The sequence below is a fragment of the Solea solea genome, chromosome 1, assembly GCF_958295425.1.
Source record: "Solea solea chromosome 1, fSolSol10.1, whole genome shotgun sequence".
NCBI classification, from domain to species: Eukaryota; Metazoa; Chordata; class Actinopteri; order Pleuronectiformes; family Soleidae; genus Solea; species Solea solea.
Window position 1 is genome coordinate 40554201 of NC_081134.1, and position 20677 is coordinate 40574877.

General features: G+C 40.7%; 1 protein-coding gene across 1 annotated transcript; it reads left to right on the forward strand.

The window, feature by feature from the left end:
* Positions 1 to 1588: 1588 nt before the first annotated feature.
* On the forward strand, positions 1589 to 19571 carry ankrd33ba (ankyrin repeat domain 33ba). Its single transcript, XM_058646548.1, has 6 exons — positions 1589 to 2473; positions 13509 to 13638; positions 13947 to 14087; positions 14953 to 15094; positions 15305 to 15503; positions 16083 to 19571. Exons 1-6 carry the CDS (start codon positions 2042 to 2044, stop codon positions 16626 to 16628), a joined length of 1590 nt encoding a protein of 529 aa, XP_058502531.1. The 5' UTR covers positions 1589 to 2041; the 3' UTR covers positions 16629 to 19571.
* The last annotated feature ends 1106 nt before the right edge of the window (positions 19572 to 20677 follow it).

Genomic DNA, 20677 nt, shown 5'->3' on the forward strand with positions numbered 1-20677 from the left:
AGTGAAAAGAGGATTTCAACTTTAACCTAAACTCTAATTTACCATACAGTATTTATCTTTTAACGAGACGTAATATGGTAGATTATGGGTACGGTTATTATCCACCATGTCTTTGTTATTGTGTCTGTATAATAATGGCACACACACTGGGGCAATTTTTTTTTCATTATAGCTGATGTCAGCCAAGTGATGTTATTAATTACTGAGAGAAATGGGATCATTATTATAGAGTATATCTGGCTGTTACAGTACATTGTTAGTCACCTCTACAATCACTAAATAATAATAATAACGACTACTTATCAGAATGTCCTATTTAGTGTTGGCATCTCTGCAGTGGCCCCTGTAAAGAATTCATTCTCCAGCTCACATACAGTGATCCTTCGTATCTCTAAGACCTTGAAGTGCTACATGATCCACAGATCACTTCACACTCACACTATTAGTCTATTCTTGAACTTTAAATCTTGACGATATGTCACACTGATACATACACGCACAAAAGCAACCAACATAACATGGTCTCAATCCATGTCTATCAAGGTTAGTATTATGTACTAATGTTCATTCAAATGTGAACTTTTGTTCTACTGTTTTCCAAATATATAAATTAAAAAAAGAAGAAAATGTGTCACTTCTTAAGTACTACTAGTAAAAAACGAATACTGCAATATAAACTAGAAAATAATACATCTTTATTGTCCACCGGGGAGGAAACTTGTCTTTGTCTCACCAATTAAGACACTGATTACACTAAGAACAAGACCTAAAACTGCAATAAAAACACATTAGAATCATTTAAAATAACAGTAAATTAATCAGGCTGATTGCTTCCTTTTTCAATAATTGAAATCAGCAAATATCATTTGATTCACTGGCCAATAATTACTGATTTGTGAAAGTTGACATACTGTACTCTTTAGCAGAAACTTAATGAATACTGCCTCTGTCAATTAAACCATATTTTTTTCACAATATTTATTCTATATATTATTTTTTATATGACATGCATTGCAAGTTGTAAGTGAAGATAGAAGATAAATGAATGTTTGTATCATTTGTTATTAATAAGGTGTTTAATAATAAAGAAGAACATCTATTTTCACTGAGCATAAAAGCAGTTTTAAGACTATAACAGTCTTTTAAACCAACACATTGCTTAAATTTGCCATTTTTGTCCAAGATTGAATAATTTAGGCACATTTTAGTAGAAAAAAAGATGAAGATTTGATGTTTCAGCCTGGTGTTCAGTTGCTTAGAAATTATAAATTGTCCTTGGGCCAAATTTAATTGCAGACCCCTGCTGTAGACAACACCTCATATTTAAAAAAAAACCCCAAACCTCCTGAACTATACCTTTAACACAGTCAGACACTTGTGACAACATAATGACCTGTGTCAGGGAGACATTATGATAATAAAAGACTAAATAAAACATATAGTCTATTCATACATTTATATTCTATAAATATTAATGGTTCATAGTGGAAAGAGAGAGAGAGATTACTGTAATTTGTGTGTGTGAGAGAGAATAATCTCTTAAGAGAGAGAGAGAATGAGAGAGAGAGAGAGAGAGAGAGAGAGAGGTCCCAGTCGCTTTTAATCGGCTTAGACAACTATAGGTTAGCAGGCTTCTGCCCACATGGAGCGTCTGTGCGTCCCTGCTTTTACTTTCCGTCTTCTATGTTCATGCACGTGTCTTGTAACCGGATGAGCAGGCAGCGACTCTCACTGCGCGGGACTTTCTCGGCTCAGGTGGGCGCACTCATGTCAACAGGTCCACGAAGATGACCGCGAACTGCACGCGCGACATGCCCGACTACATGAGGCACCAGAGGTTAAAGAGTTCGTGTCATTAAGGCTCTGGCGAACGATGTGAGAGTTTAGTTTTTGTTTAGTTTTGTTTTTTGTTTGTTTTTTTTATCCACGAGAGTCTGGTGTTTGGAACGAGACCGCGAGTCCCATGCCTGCGTCCCCCGTGTCAGGCTGCACTCTGAGCACTGTCCTCCCCCGAGGACAGTGCCCTAGTTCCGGGGGTTAGATGGTGCTGATTACGGACGACAGGGATGGAGGAGGCGCCTCGATGGTCCGACTCAAGCAGCTCCAGCTGCAGCAGCAGAAAGTCGGGGAAAACGTCGCCCAAATCCACCCGATCATAGCGGAAGAGCCGCTCACCCGCTCTGACGATGAGTTTTACTTGGACTCGTGCACAGAGCGTGATGGAGAGGAGGACGAGGAGTTTGAAGAAGTTGACTTGGAGGACTTGGATGAGTGTCGGAGCATCGTGTCGGACGACTCCTTCTACCCGCCGGACGACGCGTTTGCGGACTCGGAGCGCACTCCATCCCCGGAAAGCCCCGAGCCTCTGTCGTTTTTCCAGGCGTGTTGCACCAACAACGCGGCTATTGTCCGGTTAATGATCCGGCACGGAGTCAAGGAGGAGGAGGTCAAGGAGACGGACAGGAACCACAGGGTGAGCAGGGAACGATGTGAAACTTTACTCTCCTCATTATCATGAACAAAAATGACTTTAAATTCATTAAAACTCATGTTATTGATGATTCAGTTCAGAGTGAAACATGTGAGGGTTCACTGGCCAAACTTAAATGTATTAATCATCATTTTCTTTGAAAAGGGTGCAAATTGGCAAAATGGACGCCACAATTCAAAGTGGCCGACTTCCTGTTGAGTTGAGGCCATGTTGCGGTCGACTCTTTTGTTCGTCTTGGTCTATAACATCTTTCCACCAAGTTCCAGGAAATTCAGTGGAACTCAATGAATGCCTCTGTTTTCAACTTAGGGGGGGTGCTATAGAGCCCTTGAGCAACGCACAGGTCCGGGAACTATGCCGATATCTCATTCTCGCCAGACTTGACCTCCATGCAAAACTTCAAGAGTTTTTATGCATGTTAACCCCCTCAAAAATGGCTGCAAAGCCACAGATATAATAATAATCTGAAGGATAACAATAGGTTTCTTGCACAGATTCGTGCCAGGAGCCGTTTCACCTCCTTGTTATTCGTCGCTCGGCCCTATTATTTGCTCTAAAAGTAATAATAATTGGTTTGCGTATCATTACAGTAAGCCTTTGTACTGTACTCACCCAGCCAGAGTGTGTGTTTAGTGTTTACCATGCAAATAAAGGCAGGTCAATTTTATTTATATAACCCAACCTCACAAACACAGTTTGCCTCAAAGGGCTTTACAGTCTGTACAGCAAGTGACACCCTCAACCGTTAAGGTCCATTTATACTCTCGGCAAAAGACAGAGATGGAGAACTTTGCGTTCTTTTCATCCGGCATCGTGCGCCAAGCAGGGGTGCGTACGATGACGGGCGAAACGGAGCAATACCACCAGAAATCATAGGGGCAGTATAGAGTTAATAGTCAGGGAAACAACGAAGAACTATAAAACCTACTGGCAGCGCTTTGAGGGGATTCGAGGGGTGTAACAAGTTGTCAGAAATATTGACAATCCCGCTCGCCATCTCTTTCTCATTGGCAACACCAACGAGTAATATTCTCCATTAATGGTACGACTTACATTTAGTCGTGTTATATTCAACTGCCACGAAATCTGCTTGTGCTTCAGTCTATTTCAGATCAAGCACAATAAAAATAATGCGTCTTAATGGTCGCTATGTTCTCAACAAAAACCCTCGTACAGGGAAATAATGAATAAATAAAAAATCTTTCTTGTATGAAGGCCACCATCGCTTATGCATTTGGGGAGAGAAGGGATTCCTCCTTTTGTTGCAGCTTTTAGTCTCACCAGTAGATGTCACTAATTCCTTCACAATGGACTGATTATTGTTATTTTTATTTCTGGTAGGGCTTTCTGTCCATTCTCTACCTTCATGTTGGCACGTACAGTTTGTATCTATTTTGTATCCCTAAACTTTCTGGAAATGTTTACATATTTATGCAAATAAATATGTAAATGGCTTACAGATCCAGAGGAAGCAGATGAACTATTGTTATTACTGGTACAGTAGTGTGGAGTTTAAAGATGCAGGCTCCCCCTTATAGAACTTTAAAATAAGTCAAGCTCGACAGATTTTCAGGTCACTCGCGTGAAATTTGAACACCTTTATCTCTATAATGGAAATTCACGCTTGATGCATGATAATCTCACAAATAACCAGGTATGATAAACCCTGAGAGAAGCCCAACTTTACTCCTAAGTGATACATTTACAAGTTTTTATTTTATTACACTGCACTCACAAAGAGGCAAGAGCAAGGCAATTTTAAAGTGCTTTGCATAAAAGATAAAAGACATCGGGACACATTGGAGCTGAAGTCCTTCATTCGTGCCCCTCAGTGTAACAAGTTCAGATTAGAAGCCTCACCATCATTAGGCATTGGAATAATTAAAGCTCAGCTTGTGATTAGCACTTATTTCCAGACCTTGTGAAAGTATCTGGTCTGACCTCTGTACGTCGCATTATGAATACACATTGGTCAGCCTCAATGAAAATGTTAGCAGTTAACGATACATAAAAAAAAACCCCTTATACGATGTTTACTCAAAAAGGAGATTGCAGTGAATAGACACTTTCATACTGTGTTGCTTTAAATATTAGATGTGCTTTTATTCTGAAATAGTTTTTGGCGTCTGTGCATTCTTTATTTATAAGTCTTCACACTACACAAGTGTTTTCTTTGTACAGTGTTTGTGCGATGGCCTATCTCAGTTTTTGGAGAGCGAGCCAGCGCAAACTCTTTAAAAACAAATTTGCTGGGGAGTCAGTCAGCAGAACAAACAGAGCTCTGTATGAGTGTGAATCTGTGTGTGTGTGTGTGTGTGGTCATATGTGCATATTTTCCATTCCCTGATTTGGGTAACATGAAAATGTGTGACAGTGACAGAAACAGTGATGGAGTAGCTTCTTTTGCACTATATTAGACCACACATACAGGTTGTATCATAGAATTTGACCAATTTCACTATATATAGTGGTTTAAATCTTTGTCAGAAACAATTACTGCTTTCTTAAACATATCAATGTACAGTTGTATATACCTTGTAGATAAAGCAAGTGTGGAATGCTGGACTAGTCTTTATTCAATTGGACAGTATTATGAATAAGCTGACACTGAGGTCGAGGCTGAATCATATCTTATTGTGTGTCAGAATTATTTCTTTCCTTATCCAGAGAAAGTTTAGAAAGTAAGTTTGCCCATATGCTCAGGCAGGCACACAGATATAAAGTTGCAAAACAGTAATTCTGCCTTTGGCGACGGCATATTTCTGACCGAACACCACAAAACTAAGTCTCTGACCTCGAGGCCGCCCCCGTCTGTCTTTGTCTCTTCTTCAATTTCATCCACTCTTCTCTGCAAACACACCCCTCTCTCACCACTTCATATGTCTCAGTGTGTACTGTAACTGCATGTGATCACTGATGAGCTCATGAGGCAAGATGAGAGTGGTGTGACATCATTGGAATGCAACGACTGATCCTCTGTGTTTTCAGGCATTTTCATTAGACAGTATGTGCAATATGTGCAGTATGTGTGTCAATCTGTGTCTAAGTAGGAAAGATTGGCCAAACTCGAGTATCTGCCAATGTCACTTTGATACAGTCATTTTATGCCATTTATGAACTATGAAGCCATTAACAACACATTTATGCCAAATCATTTCAAAGACACAATTCTCCAACTGTGTAACAAACATTGTTGTCATAAAGAGCCCAAACAAGAACTAAAATGCCTTTTACAGTCCGATTCCCGAGATGAAGGCTCTATAATGAATTCGCTGAGCATCCCACAACAAATGTTTGCATACAGTGTGTGTGTGTGTGTGTGTGTGTTTGTACGTACAGCAGTGATATGTGCAAAGGATTACACCGATGTGTTTCTGTAGATAACCAGGATGTGTGCTCAACGTTTTCTGACCTCGGGGTTGTGTACATTAAACACAGACACAATATAGGTTAAACAACGCATCCAGTGGAAACATGTCGCAATAAATCTGCAGAGCTCATTAGTTTCAGTTTGTGTGTGTGTGTGTGTGTGTTTCACATCCTGAAATGTCCGAATATAGCAGAGACAGCCTGACAATGTGATGTGGAAGACAAAGAGGGGTGTTACAGGCAAGACTTGTGTTCATTATTTGCCCTGTCTCTTGTCAGCATTTTATAGGGAGCTTTTGTTAATCATGGGGGAGAAAGGAAAAAAAAAAACACTGTATGTGTTTTCAGTTTTAAATGTGTTTAATTTTGGCTAGAAACACAAGGTAAAGACCAATATTCTCCTTCGTCTTAAAACAAATCCACCACTAGGTGCAGACGTTTGAGTCTCTGCAGACATAACTTTGTAGCAATGTAGCAAGAGTTCAATATGTATCCGTATTGCTTTCTTACATTGGAGAAACAATTACAATTTGAGATATTTAAATACTTTCAATGTCAGCCTGAATTAGAATTTTCTGATTTCCTCAACTTTTATTCCATGTGTCCATGGTGTTAACAAAAGATGGTATTATTATTAATAATGCTGTGATGCATTAGATTATGCTTGTCCTAAAGTATGGGGTATGGACAGGAGTATGGACTGAATTAAACTCATAATGGTGTCCTCTGAGACCTCTGACCCTGTTTAGGACACTGTGTGTGTCCCAATTTGAGTGCATAAGCTGTCATGCTTACATGAAAACTCAATACATGCATACACACACACACACACACACACCCTGACAAGTGCAGACACACACAGAATCCAATCAACTTAAATGAGGCCATGTGCCACACACACAAAGTCTGGTTTCCATGACTTCACAGCACATTGCATTGACTGGAGACTTTCTCTAACCTTAACCATAACTACTACTGGCCTAACTCCAACTCTAACCTCAACCTCATCCCTAACCGTACCACATGTCTTCGCCTTAAAATACAATCATTTATGGGGGGACTTGCTTTTTTGTTCCTATAAAGAAGACACGTCCCCATAATGTGACTGTACAAACAGATTTATGTCCCCACAACATGAGTAATACCTGCAGCACACACACGCACGCACACATGCTCATGCATGCAAATAGGTTGACAAACCACAGACACAGTATGCGTCAGCCATGCCTGCCAAAACAGCATGCGACAAAGTCGACCAAAGAGCGTCTGGCGAGCAACAAGGATGTCTGACACAGATCGTCAGCAGGCAAACCGGACTAAGCGATGGGCTCTCGGAGGGAAGACATGGCGTTTTTTGGCACCGCACGCGGTTGCAAGCATGATGCTGCTGCTAGCAAATATAGATAGGTGGAAAAATCAAAGGCGACGGTCATACACATCTGATTTGACACAGCCATGTGAATGTCCAGCTGCAGACAGAAAGACACATAACAGGGGAGGGTATTGACATGGCCCAGTGTGAAGTTTCCGTCACTGATGCTTTCACTGATGTGATTGAGGCCAGTTTACTTTTGAACACAAAAGTGTATGATAAAATATAAAAGGAATGTAAACTTTTTATTTGTTAATAAAAGAAAAATAAGCTTTTTTCAAGTATGGGTTATGAGCAATTTAAAGTAACTTTCAGTTAAGCGCCAACTAAAGTTAATCAGTTAATCTTATCATCGGATCGTTTTGTCTGCTTATGATGGAGATAATTCAAATAAGACGCGACTGATATAGTTGATCATTTACAAGTTATTTTTAGGGGGTTACAGTGGATATTGTGTTATTGTTGTTGGAGCCAATAATTACATCATTCTCACATGAACTGTAAATACACAGTTGTGTGTCTCTCTCTCTCTCTGTCTCTTCCTCCCCCTCTCTTTGTGTCTCGATCACTGATAAGGCTAAGCCTTTCTATTCCTGGCTCTGGATATCCCCCAGATTACCAACCAAGTCTGCCTTATGTGTGTGTTTGTAAATGTCTTTGTGTTTATGTGTCAAGACAGTTAAATAATAAGCTGACATAATTCTTGACTGTGTGTTTGTGTGCATATTCATGCAGACTGCCTTAGAGCTCCTTGACAGCAAATTCAAATTATTATAGTTTTATAAGGAATTATAATGATGCAGGATATTGGATTTGTTGCCGATATCCGTAAAGCCGATATATCGGGAGTGCAAGGTAACACAGTATTTTTCAGATGTGGATATAAAATATCTTTATTGTGCTATATAAATTATAGCTGTAGGGGGCGCTAGCATAGAAGTCAAAGAGGTAGCAACTTTTTCAGCCTGCTATTTTAGTCATTAGTCATATTGGCAGATCTTGGTGTGTTTGGTGTGTTTTTAAAGCCAATATTTGCAGATACCTAATGCATATCATATAGATCCCTTATGTCATTAAATTGCACAATATTTTTGTTCAATAAAGCTACCCCTCCAGTAACTGAGTGGCTGTGAACTGCTACCAGTCGTCACTTTAAATTCAAATAATTAACTATTATGTATCATAGAGATCAAAGGCAACTGGACATTGAAATAATTGTCTGAAATATTAATAAAATAGGAGTCATTACTGGTCATTTGACACCATCAGCATTACTGTAGGGCAGGAGGAAAACAATTGCAGGAACTAGTCAGTTAATCATTGGGCTTTAAAAGAACAAAAAAAAAAAAAAAGGCCAGATGTTTACTTCCAAATGTAGAATGTTTTGAAAGGATACATCACAGCTTCAGGAAACAAAATGGATACTTGGCATCTATCTATAAATTCCCGGAATGTCTGTCTATGTGTGTGTCTGTGTGTGTTATTCGCATATCTCTCAAACCGATGGTCCGATTGATTTCAAACTTGACGGTGTCTCGCTACAGGCACGAGTAAGTGTAGTGCCAAGTTTGACATTGTTTGGATAAATAATGCAAAAGATATCGTTAAATATATCAGTAAAAGCTCTTCTGTAGCCACTCCCCCTCTCACTCACACAGCACTGTGAGTGACACAAGGTGCCGTCGAGTTGAGGCAGACAATGAACGCAGTGCCCCCAACCACAGACTGGTCACCCCACTCCCCTCCGGGAGGCGTTACAGGTCTCTCCGCACCCAAACCAGCAGGTTCAGAGGAAGCTTATTTCCTGCAGCTGTCACCCTACTGAACTCTAGCTCTGCATCCCGGTGATAACCAACCAACAGTTATGCAACCATGTAGTTACATTTTCCATACTTATTGTATGCCATTATGTCAGCATCAGTATTTGCTTTCTACCGTACACAAATAAAAATGTCACTGAACTTTTGCAGTGTAATAGTAACAATGGGAACTCAAACACACCAAACCAATAATTACTAAAACACACACACATAAACAGATTTTGCATGGGTACTGCAATAGTTTCAACAAAATTAATCGTTCAGTCTTTGTCTCGTTTTTTTTCCTACTGTATAGACAAATGACATAATCCCCACAATGGTAAGGATTACAGTCTCATGGTCGAAAATTTCCCTCTGTACTTTGTACTGTATCTACGTTTTCACACACTCATCCATTCCTGGGATTCTCTCAATTGTTACGCGGTTGTTGAAGCACTAGTGTTGATATTTTTATCCATTTAGCCCCTGAGATTTTCACTGAGTGCATAACATTCTGGAGCGCTGTTGCCCCCTCACCCCCTTCCCTCCAATTCAATGTGTTCTCTGCAGTTGCCGTGCGTGTATTTCACTACTTACTGTGTCAAAATCGGAGGACAGTTAATGTGTATCCATAATTCTTGTGTGTGTATGCATGTGTTTGTACATGTTTGCAGAAAAAAATAGGACATTGTGTGAAGAAATTGCCCCAGACATGCTGCAGGGCATGCTTCTACAGTACATCACAGCAAGACTGGAGGTTTGCCAAGAATGTGCATGAAAGCATGTGAGACAGAGAGAGTGAGGGAGGAAAAAAAAGTCTAGGTTCAACCAGATAGAGCGATCTGGAGTGGTGCGATAGTAAGTGAATTTCTTCGAGACAAATCATCCTGTTACTCCACTGACAGACCTCTCTCTCCACCTTTTCCCCTTAAAACTCTTACAGACTGCTACATCAACGTGACTGCACCTACAGCTGCCTGAGAGTCAGGCTTGATGGAGCCAGAACCCCTAGGGACTGTTGTGCACATTGCACGCACTTTTCATTATTCGTTTTTTTGATTATTTTGGCTGTGTTCATGCATATGGCATGGGTTTTTGGCAAGATTGTGTATTTTTTTTATTTGATTTTGTTATTTCCAGCTCAGCTCCTGCAGTAAGGCTAAAATTTACAGTGTACAAACAAATGTTAGGCTACACTCAAACTGCAATTCTGGCTCTCACTTCCATTAAAGCATAATATATGCATTGTATTATATGTGGGCGTCAATCGCCACTTTGCTACCAACATTTCCAGGAACTTATTTGGCTGAGGAAAATAATTCTGTATCTGTAATCTGTGTGGTTTGCGTTTCCATCGCACATCAAAATTTCAGAAAACTACTTGCAGCTACACTGGCTCAGACAGCTGCAAAATGTCTTCCACCAATCAGAATTCTTCAGCACACAAGTCCCGCCCCCTCTAGAGTTCCTGGTAATCTGAAAAGTCACTAGTCAGGAGTAGGTACTTCTTTTTGGGAAAGTTTTGGATGAAGGGAAAGTTTTTTCTGTGCAAACACGCAGAGTTTTTTCAAATTCCCGGGTAAATCAGAAAAAATTCCCTTTGCCTTGGAATTGATCATTTTTATTACTATAAAAAAGTAAAGTAAAATGAATTAGTATTTAATATCAATAATTAGGTTAGATATAGTTGAAAAAAAATCAGCTTAATGAAAGTGGAATATGTTGTATAGCTTGCTTTTAAGAGGCACATTTTAAGAAATAAAATGCTGCTGAAATGACATCATCAAAATTAAGTTACTATATTTAAATCCTTACATACTTGGATAAAAACTCAAAATAACAGGATTTATCAGCCTATAACATGTTGGCAATAGGTGTGAAAGTAATTGTACAGTCTTCATATAAGATCTATCAACTAAACTGAAGGTACTTTGCCTGAGGTTTTACTTAAAGATCTATTTTGCACCCTTATAATTTCACATATTGTCAGATTGTGTGTGTGTGTGTGTCTATGTGGGAGGTTGGCACAAACTTTGTGAACTTGTTTAAACCTGCAGGCACACTCTGTACCATTCCTACCCATTATTATATTTATTCATGTCAGTGAGACAGAACGTTTGATCACATTCACGCCAGTGAAGTCGAGTCGAGTAACACAGTGTGCTCTGAAACCGTGACGGAAAATCCCTGTCAAGAGTTACATAGCCACAAGTACATCAGACAAATGCTTGTATGAGGAGAACATAATGTCTCACGAGCAGGTTCACCGAAGCTCAAGGAATATTAAACGTGGAACAAATTGCAGCATCTTACTTAAGTCATAAATACACAAAAGGCAAATCTTTCCGAAAAATCTGATTTTTAACTATTCACACATATTCAAATAATGTCAAATAAATATATCACCCATAAGAGATCCCAGGTTTGATCTTGTCTAAATCACAATAATCTGACCTCTGCTCTATGGGCAGTAAATGTAAAGATGAAGGCAACCAGGCAACGTCAAAATTCATGATGTCACCTAATTGATATCTATTTTTGGCTTCAACACCACTTGCCATGTTTGCCACTGCCCCATTTATACTTTGACATATCCTGCAGTCACGTCAATCAGATTGTCACAGCAATGGAGAGGTGATAGTTTGATGCATTCTGTTTCTTCTGCAGCTAAAAGCACGACACAGCCTTTCAGCTCCCGTGTCTTGTAAAAGTGTTCTACCCACTTGAATTGGATTCTATATTTTATTCAATTCCACACAATGGAAACACGTTATTAAAGAGAGTGCAGCATGAAGTCTCCCCCTTATTGAGGGCACACGATCAGAATGAAAATGCCTGGAGTATTTGTTGACTACTCTCAGTAGAACACATAGGTGTTTATCTTGCAGCTGATGCGTGCAGTGTCTATGCCTGTCTTGACATGAGTTGGTCTGACTGCTTGTCATTTGCAGCACACTTGGCTTCATTAAAGCACTAATTAAAAGTCCCATTTGGGTCTGCTGGTTTGCCAATTAATAGTTGGTGTGTGTGTGTGTGTGTGAACAACACATTGTTTGTTTAATTTTGTTGCAACTTCAGTTTTCAGTTAAAGCTAATGTGTCTTTCTCTAAGTCACGTCGAATGGCCGATGGTGTTATCGCAGAAGCACGGCCACTTAGTATCTTAATGGGCTGTTACATTTCTCCAGAAAACAAAACCTGAAGGTCAGAGTCACGGTTTGAGAAACTGACGAAACACTGCAACAAATGGGCTGTCGGGTTTTCTAAAGAGTGGCAGTGGGGAAAGAAAAACTCCCCGCAGCCACCCAACTGATTTTATCAGAATGATAGCCATGTGGGAGACACTGCACAGGGAGGGAAACAAAATACATGGCCCGTAAGAAGCCCATGTTCCAAATGTAAACAACTCAGACTTCATTGAAAACAGAAAATCTCTGAGGACACAAAAACCAACTGTTCACGGAATCTCCAGCCTGCCTGTGTAACCTCGCAGTCAGGCTGATTGCCCTCAGCTGTGGGAGAACACAGGTGCGTCCACTAGCTCCTGATTAACCAAGACACCTGTGACTTACATTGTGGATCTCTGTATTTTATGTTTAAAAAGCAACTAACCAAATGATGTACCTGTCCCATTAAACACAAGCTTTTTTTAAAGCTTATAATATGAACCTTTGTCATGTAGAAACTGGAAGAGGAACAACATTTAGGTCAGGTCCAGTAAAATAACATTAATTTTTTATTTAATGTGAAAATGTTCATACACTTACACAATGAGTAAAATGTATGTGTTTCTGTGTATGATAATGTTATATGTGTCAGTTTAGAACTGTTGTTGTTGTTGTTGTTGTTGTTCTGCCTCTTCTGGCCCCTGTCTCTCTCCTCCCTGTGGTTGTAAACGTGTTTGTTTTGGCTGGTGATGTGTGCACCTTCTGGAAATAATTCAATGTCTATGCAAATTTTCAGTCACATTCACAGACAAACATTTACACATTTGGCGACACACACACACAGGTTTGTGCAGTTATCCTTTTAAAGACTTGCACTGACTCCCATTTATTTGTAGAGCCTAAACAAAGCCTTAACCACAACCAGTGAATGCCCAACTCTATCCTTAACCGAACCACAATTCAAATCTTAGCCCTAAACGTAACCAGTTCCTCAGAAATGAGTTTCTGCCTCATTTGGACCAAGTTTCCGTCTCCATGGGGACGACTGGTCCTTACAAGGTCAGTGTTTATGCCAGAAAAGAGCCTAAAATGGTAATAAATACAGAAACACATACACATACAAAAGTATACAACAACAAATGGAGAGACAAACTCAAGGTGTTTATGTCAGGCATAATCACAGATATGACTTTTGTAGCAAAAAAAGAGCTAAGCACATTTTTTCCCTTTTCTTTAAACTTCCTCTAACCTTTTCCTCATAATTCTAACTGTATTTTCTGTCATTTTTTCTTTTTTTTTTTTAAATATCAGATCGGGCTGTTGGTTGCGTGTTACCAAGGATACGTGGACGTTGTCATAGCGCTGTCACAGTGTCCATATCTGGATGTCAACTGGCAGGACAGTGAAGGAAACACTGCTCTCATCACTGCTGCTCAAGCTGGTAAGAGATGGACAAACCACAGGGTTACATAAACATTTACACCGGCCATTAATGGTAGTGATGAAATACTGATACACACACACACACACACACAGTATGACACTAATGCTGACACACAGTTGAATATAAAAAAGAATACTCAAAGTGAAAGTGAATAAGGAGCGGTTATACTGACGTGGATCTGTCTAAAATATAGCGAACAAGCGTGAATGAGTGTTTAGCAGGTCTATTATAAAGCCAGCACACTGCTTACAGACTGTGAAATGTGAATCACAGTAACTTCTCCCTCTTGTATTTGCTTTTTCAAGGCCACATAACAATCACCAACTACTTGCTGAACTACTTCTCTGGGTTGGACATAGAGAGGAGAAACTGTCACGGCTTCACTGCACTGATGAAAGCAGCCATGCAGGGCAGGGTGGATTGTGTGCGCTCACTCATGATGGCAGGTGAGGATTTCATGTACACCATTAAAATAATGTATCCAAAGTTTGAGTGTCAAGGTTTCACAAACTACTGGCTAGATTCTAGAAGCAGATTCCGTTATCTTCTGCTTATACGGGACCGGGTTGCGGGGGCGTCACCCTTAGCAGGGAAGCCCAGACCGCCCTCTCCCCAACCAGTTCTACCAATTTCTCCGGGGAGAGCCCAAGGCGTTCCCAGGCCAGTCAAGATATATAACCAGCGTATCCTGGGTTGGCCCGAGGTCTCCTCCCGGAAGGACATGCCCCTAACACCTGACCAGGGAGGCCTCCAAGAGCACCCCCACAGGATACCCCTGGGGACACGGGCATAAGGGCATAAGCTCCTCCTCAATCTGAAGTTCAACAAACGACCGGACCCTCCTCTCCAGGAGTAGACCTTTCCAGGGAGGCTGAGGAGTGTGATCCCCCGATAGTTGGTACACACCCTCTGGTCAACTTTCTTAAAGATGGGAACCACCATCCCAGACTGCCCCCGATGACCACGCAATGTCGCAGAGGTGGGTCAGCCAAGACAGCCCCACAACATCCATAGCCTTGATGTTACAGCGGATCTCGTCCACCCCTGGGGTTCCACCTCGGCGACTTCTGCCCCAGAGATTGGCCAACCCCCCCCACCTGCCCCCCCTGGCTCTAGACTAATTGAATAATGACCAGTGTTTATGCAAATGTTTGTTGTCCTATAGGTGGTAAAACTTTGACATGTAGACAAATTTTATTTAATTACAGAGCATATTTTGGCTGTGACAAAGTCCCTCAAGGGTCATGTGGAGTTGTGGTGGTCAGCTTTGTCACCTCATCACTTAATGTATCCACCCGCTCTGTCTTCCAGGTGCTTCCCTAAATGCGAGAGACTGTGGGCGACATTTGACTGCAAGGGAGTGGGCCCTATTTACGGGCCGCTATGAAACTGCCTGGGTGATGACACGCTTGATGGAACGACCCTGTCCCCACCAGTACCGTGATACATACAGGTTAACATGCTTACTTGTTGATCTATGTTTATCATGTGCAATAACTCAACCGGTTAATCCCTATGTTGCCACATTATGAATTGTATTTCAACAGAGGATTCAATAGCTGTAATATTAGTAGTTTTCATTTGGAAAATACTAATATCAGTGCATGAAATGAGCATGTGAGAGTGTCACTGTGACTATTTGACGTCAATCTTGCTCCCCCAGTCTAGAGTGGCCCCGGCTGGCTTCACTAGTCGTCAAAGCCCAGGAGTCTCGTGGCTGTCTGAAGCGCCTGTCTGACACCATAAAAAACGTTTTCAGCATCGCTAATGTCACCAACCCCGAGGACGAGGGCGTGATTGACCACATGGTTTCTCTAACGACGGCCATGAGAAGCCCTTTCCTCGCTGTGGCCTGCCAAACAGTAAGTAATGGTTACATTACTTATTTATATTTAGTAATCAGCATAAAACAACAAGTGTTCCACACATAAGCTGAGATAAGAGTATCAGTACATTGTCTGCATTATTTCTCTTGTGGTATCTACACATACTCCGCATATTTTGAGCTCATTTACTTTTGAACGGAACCAAATAGTCTTGCAAAAAAACCTGTTCCGCAGACTTGAAGTTTGACGGTTGATGCTGTGTGTCTTGCGTTAATATGCAAATAACTAAAAAGGTTTGTCCCAGCAGCTTTATAGTGTACAGCTAAGGAAAGAAAAATAAATGTATATTTTGTCATCAAACTATTCTTCTGCCGTCATAGGATTAGTCATAATGAAAGGATACAATTCATGCAAGGAATTATTTATTTATTTATAATTAATCCGTATCTGATAAGAGGTTTAATTCAAGATTATAAATTCCATATTAAGAGACTAAGCCATGCTTTTTTATTATAGATTAAACACCAGGAATGATGCCTGTTTTTGCTTATGCAGTGCTACTGATATTTGTCAGGAGTAAAACCTGACATTGAGGGACTGTTGATTTTGTTTCAGGTGTGTCCTGACAGTCCCCCAGGCGTGGGCAAACGGCGTTATGCAGTACCCGAGATCGTCCGCCAGCAGCGTGCCAAGGGGCTCCACTCTGCCAACCCGGACAGGATGGACAGCCACCTCAAACTCTTCCAGAACTCTCGGGTCACTTTTGTGGCCAAGACCTCAGCGGATCGCCGGGCCAGCCTCCAGACCCAGAGCCTGAGGTCTCGACACAGAAGCTCCAGCCTGGGTACTGTGGCTTGTCATGAAGCTATGGAGCTGCAAAGAACCAGCCTCATGCCCATGCACATGGTGATGAGGAGGAGCAGCGTCAGGCCGGGCTTCAGCATCCCCAGACTCAGGGTGTCCAAGGCCCCGCCACCAACTTATGAACCGGAAAAGATCCGAAGGAAAAGTAGCGCCAAAGACGGAGGGGGAAACCTGCTGCAGATCCCAAGGTGGCGGTACAAGGAGCTAAAAGAAGAAAGGAGAAAAGCTGAGGAGGCTGAGAGAAGGAGGCTCGAGGGTGTAACCAAGAGACACCTCACTGCTGGGAAAAGGAAATAATAATATAATTGCCTCAAGCACAACCATAAAACATAGGTTTTATGCTGGAAAGGTCGTCAGGTTGAACACATTTGTGTTTTTCTGCAACCTTTTAAAATCTTAAACGCTCAGGGCGAGATGACCAGCAGAGTTTCTGAAAGACAACAGTAAGACGAAGACGTTGGATTTGTTTGCTCTCGGTCTTTTACAGCAGATATGTATAATGGTTGGTGATGCTCAGTGTCCTTTACACTGTCAACACAGTGAAAACACAGGATATTTGATACTTGAAATGTTTTAGATAACTTATTTTTTTTTTCTTTTTCGTATTTATTGCTTTTGAAATTGTCATATATATTTCTTTTCTTGTAGTGTGCTGCACTGTTGTTGTAGGGCAGAAGACACTAATAGCAACCCTAACCAAAGCAGATGTGTGTGCATCTATTTTCCTAAAGAAATGGAGATGTTGTGGAGCAATGTCTTGAAAAGAACACAGACACTCTGAAATTTAAACATAAGCTTTCATAGATATTATTGTCATTTGACAGACAAAGTTTAGATACTTTTATTTTGCTTAATGATGATCATTCTATTAACCTATTTTACTTACATATTTTTATATATATATATATTAGAGATTTTAATGCTTTCTGGTGACAAACTTTATTTTTTATTCAATATGGACTTTTCATCGGCCGTCGCGGGAAAGGTTCTGTAGTCTTATTGTTTGGAGACTGAAACCAACGATGTAATGCACTTTTGTGGTGGTTTTATATTGAAAAAACCCAAATTGACACTGGTTATGTTGGCGGTATAGCGTCACGCAAAGGAGATGTGTGCGTTTGGTGTGTGCAAGATGTAGAAGATGTGAATCAAAAATAAAAAAAAAACCCAACGACATCTGCTAACCGCAACGTCAGGCGTGATAGTCATTAAGCCAACAATTTAAAGGTGTGTTGTCATTCGCCGACAAAGACAAAAAAGTCCTGTGATGAAAACCAGGTCGTCTCCCTGCAGCGAGTTGAAACACACACACTGACAATGAGGAAAAGCAGTGATACAACGTTGTCTGGATTTGGAGAGGACAATTTCACGCTCCTAACTCCTTGCGGTGATTGCAGCCAAAGTGCCGTCCAAGAGTGCGCGTCTAATATAAATGCTGATGAGCTACTAAGGGGGTTATAGGGGCATTCCGTAGCCAAATTGTTTCTTTGAATAAACTTCATTGACTCCAGAGCGGCAATCGACTCACAGATGCTCCCCAGAGGAAGTCGTTTGCACGTGACAAAGGATGAACAAACTGCACTGTTTGTTGAACTCCATACAAATGGCTGCAGAATTAACACATTTAACACAAGACAATCCTCGTGTGCACGGAATCGCCGACAGTGCAGTATTTTGTGTCTCGTTCATCTTCACTAACTTCATGCTATTGTGTTGGAATGGAATGGAATGCATGTGTGTGTGTGTGTCTATGTGGCAAAAACTATTATCCCCAAATGCATCAGATAATATTTAGGCCATTGTTGTTGCTCAAACAGCTGTTGGCTCGGATTGTAATATAAGATTATGAGACACGACAGGCCCGGTCAGCACCTGCACAACCTAAATCCCTCACAGAATCTCTGAAGTGACCGAATGAATAAGGCAACAGCCACATGTGTTATGTCATGCTTTACCGCTGCAGGGTGACAGTCAGACAGGATGACCTGAATCTTTATGTGCACTGAAAGCTCCTGTCAAACCTGACAATGCAGAGTGGGGAGGGGCTCTCTGGTGTTTGGTTTCGGTACTGCATCTAAGGGATTATTACATAGTACTGATACAATCCTAGCCAAATGCTTGCAAATAATACTTTCCATATCTTATCTTTCTTTTAACAAGACCCAAATATTATTCATCCCAATTCCTCCGGAAATAAAAGCCATATGATTATTCCATTAAAGTGGGTCCCTCCTAATGAATTCCATTTCTAAAAAAGCATGAATAAATTATTGTGTCTTAAAATTAAATCAGCACCAATGATGATGAATTTAAAATGACCTCATTGATTAAAAAAAAGTGAGGAAAACTTGAGCAGAAAATCTTAGATGTAGATGATGCAGAAACAGCATCGCGGCATGACATGGGTTCGTTTTTCAGAAAACGTGCTGTTTGACGAGTAACGGGTGTGATTTTGTGGGATGTTGGGAAAACTGTTCAAAACTGGCAAATGTAGGGGAAGAAATAAAATTGATTCTGGGTCAAAAGTGTCAGTGTAACTTTCTAATATAAACTTCTTATCTTATCGTATGTTATCAACCTAATCGACCTAGATCATGTCCAGAATGGCACTGACCGCACTGAAATACCTCTTCTGTCGTACTGTTGCTGGAGCAAACCAAAAGAATCCGTGAAAGGTTTTCGGTTGAAACTAGCTGTAGCCAGTTTTAATGTCCCTGATGTCCACATGGCTGCAATAGCTAGTGCTGTGTGTGTGTGTGTGTGCGCTCAAGGCTAATGTAATAAAGTGCTTCTAAATGAGAATGACTAGGTCCTGAGGGTAAAGTGCCATAACCTTCACTGTTTTATGGTGTTGGGGAAAAAAAAACTTTAAAGTAAACACTTTGGAGTCAGACTGACCTCGACAGATAACTTGTTTTCCCAGAGCAAACGAAGAGAGCCAATCAGTGATTGTACCAGCTGAAATAAAGCTTCTATAGACTTATAGTGTAAGTATGGCCAACAGCCAATTTGAATGTATATGGAACATTTTACCTTTTTTTTGGGACATATTTTAAGTGTTAGTGTTATGAACTAACTAAACATTTGCTGGAGTCATAACTGTTTTAGACTACAGACAAATAGCTTGTCCTTTTCCCCAAATAAAACCTTCAGGCTCTTCCTGAAAACCAGAAAACATGTTTGTTTTTGTTTTTTAAGACACTTGCATCCCCACTTTCTTCAGTAACTGCCAAAAGTACACACATTTCACACAAACATGTCTCACCAAGGACACAGTCAGAACTATAAAAGCATGACTGAATGAATACATGGATGAATGCATGCATGTAGAATTCACAATCTTTTCCATTCCTGAACATAACTTCCCTTTATCTTATCATTTAAACTCACAAAAAATGTAATGTTTATTTCCCGAGCTTCAAACACCGGTTCACCAAATGACGTGACTGGTGGGGAAAAAAACGATACAGTGAAATATTATTTTGTGTGGTGATATTATATCACTTTTGAGACACAAAGTATCAATTTTTTTGTTTTTTTTAAGTGATGTTACAAATAAAACACTCTTTTTGTGGATTAGCATATACAAATCTATTGACCTTTCAGGCCACTAGATGGTGCCAAGTGCTCACTCCCAATACAGCACAGTATTTTCCATTAAATATCGTGATAATATCGTATCGTGGTGTCTCTGTCGAATCCCACACTTCGTGACTGTCCTCCTCAAAGTGGAACATGTAACATGAGCTTTGCTTGGATATCACTCAACCAGCTAACAAAATCAATGTTTATTTGCTTAAAATGCTTTTGTGCAGACTCTAAAAAGTTACTATGAGCTTAACTATTTTTCCAGACTTTTCAAGGTCCGGAAAAATTCAAAAGTCTATACATTTTAAGACGTTCAAGACCTGCAAATGCACCCTGTGCCCAATTGACCTTCTTTCTTGTATAATTCATGCAACCACAGGTGCATTTTCTGCAGCGGTGCTCTCACTCCGCCCAGTCAGAGTAATACAGCATGGCAGGGGGAGGAGAGCTCTGCCACACTGAGGAAACTATATCCAAACACGGAGAGTCAAGGAGATTGTGTCTGCTTTAATACGCTCTTTCAGCTTTCTGACATACACTCCAACCAACTAAGCCAGCACTGGCTGCTTTATTGGGCTAACATAAGCTGACAGAACACCTTGGTGCAGTGCTTGTGTAAAAATGGATTACACGCACCAACACCTGGTGCGCGGAGTGTGTATGTGCGTGTGCGCCGAAGGGGGAAAAACAGCAGACAGCTCTTGGAGAGATGCTTCTGTTTCATTTGAAAACGCCAGCTGAGCCCTAATCCCTCAGAG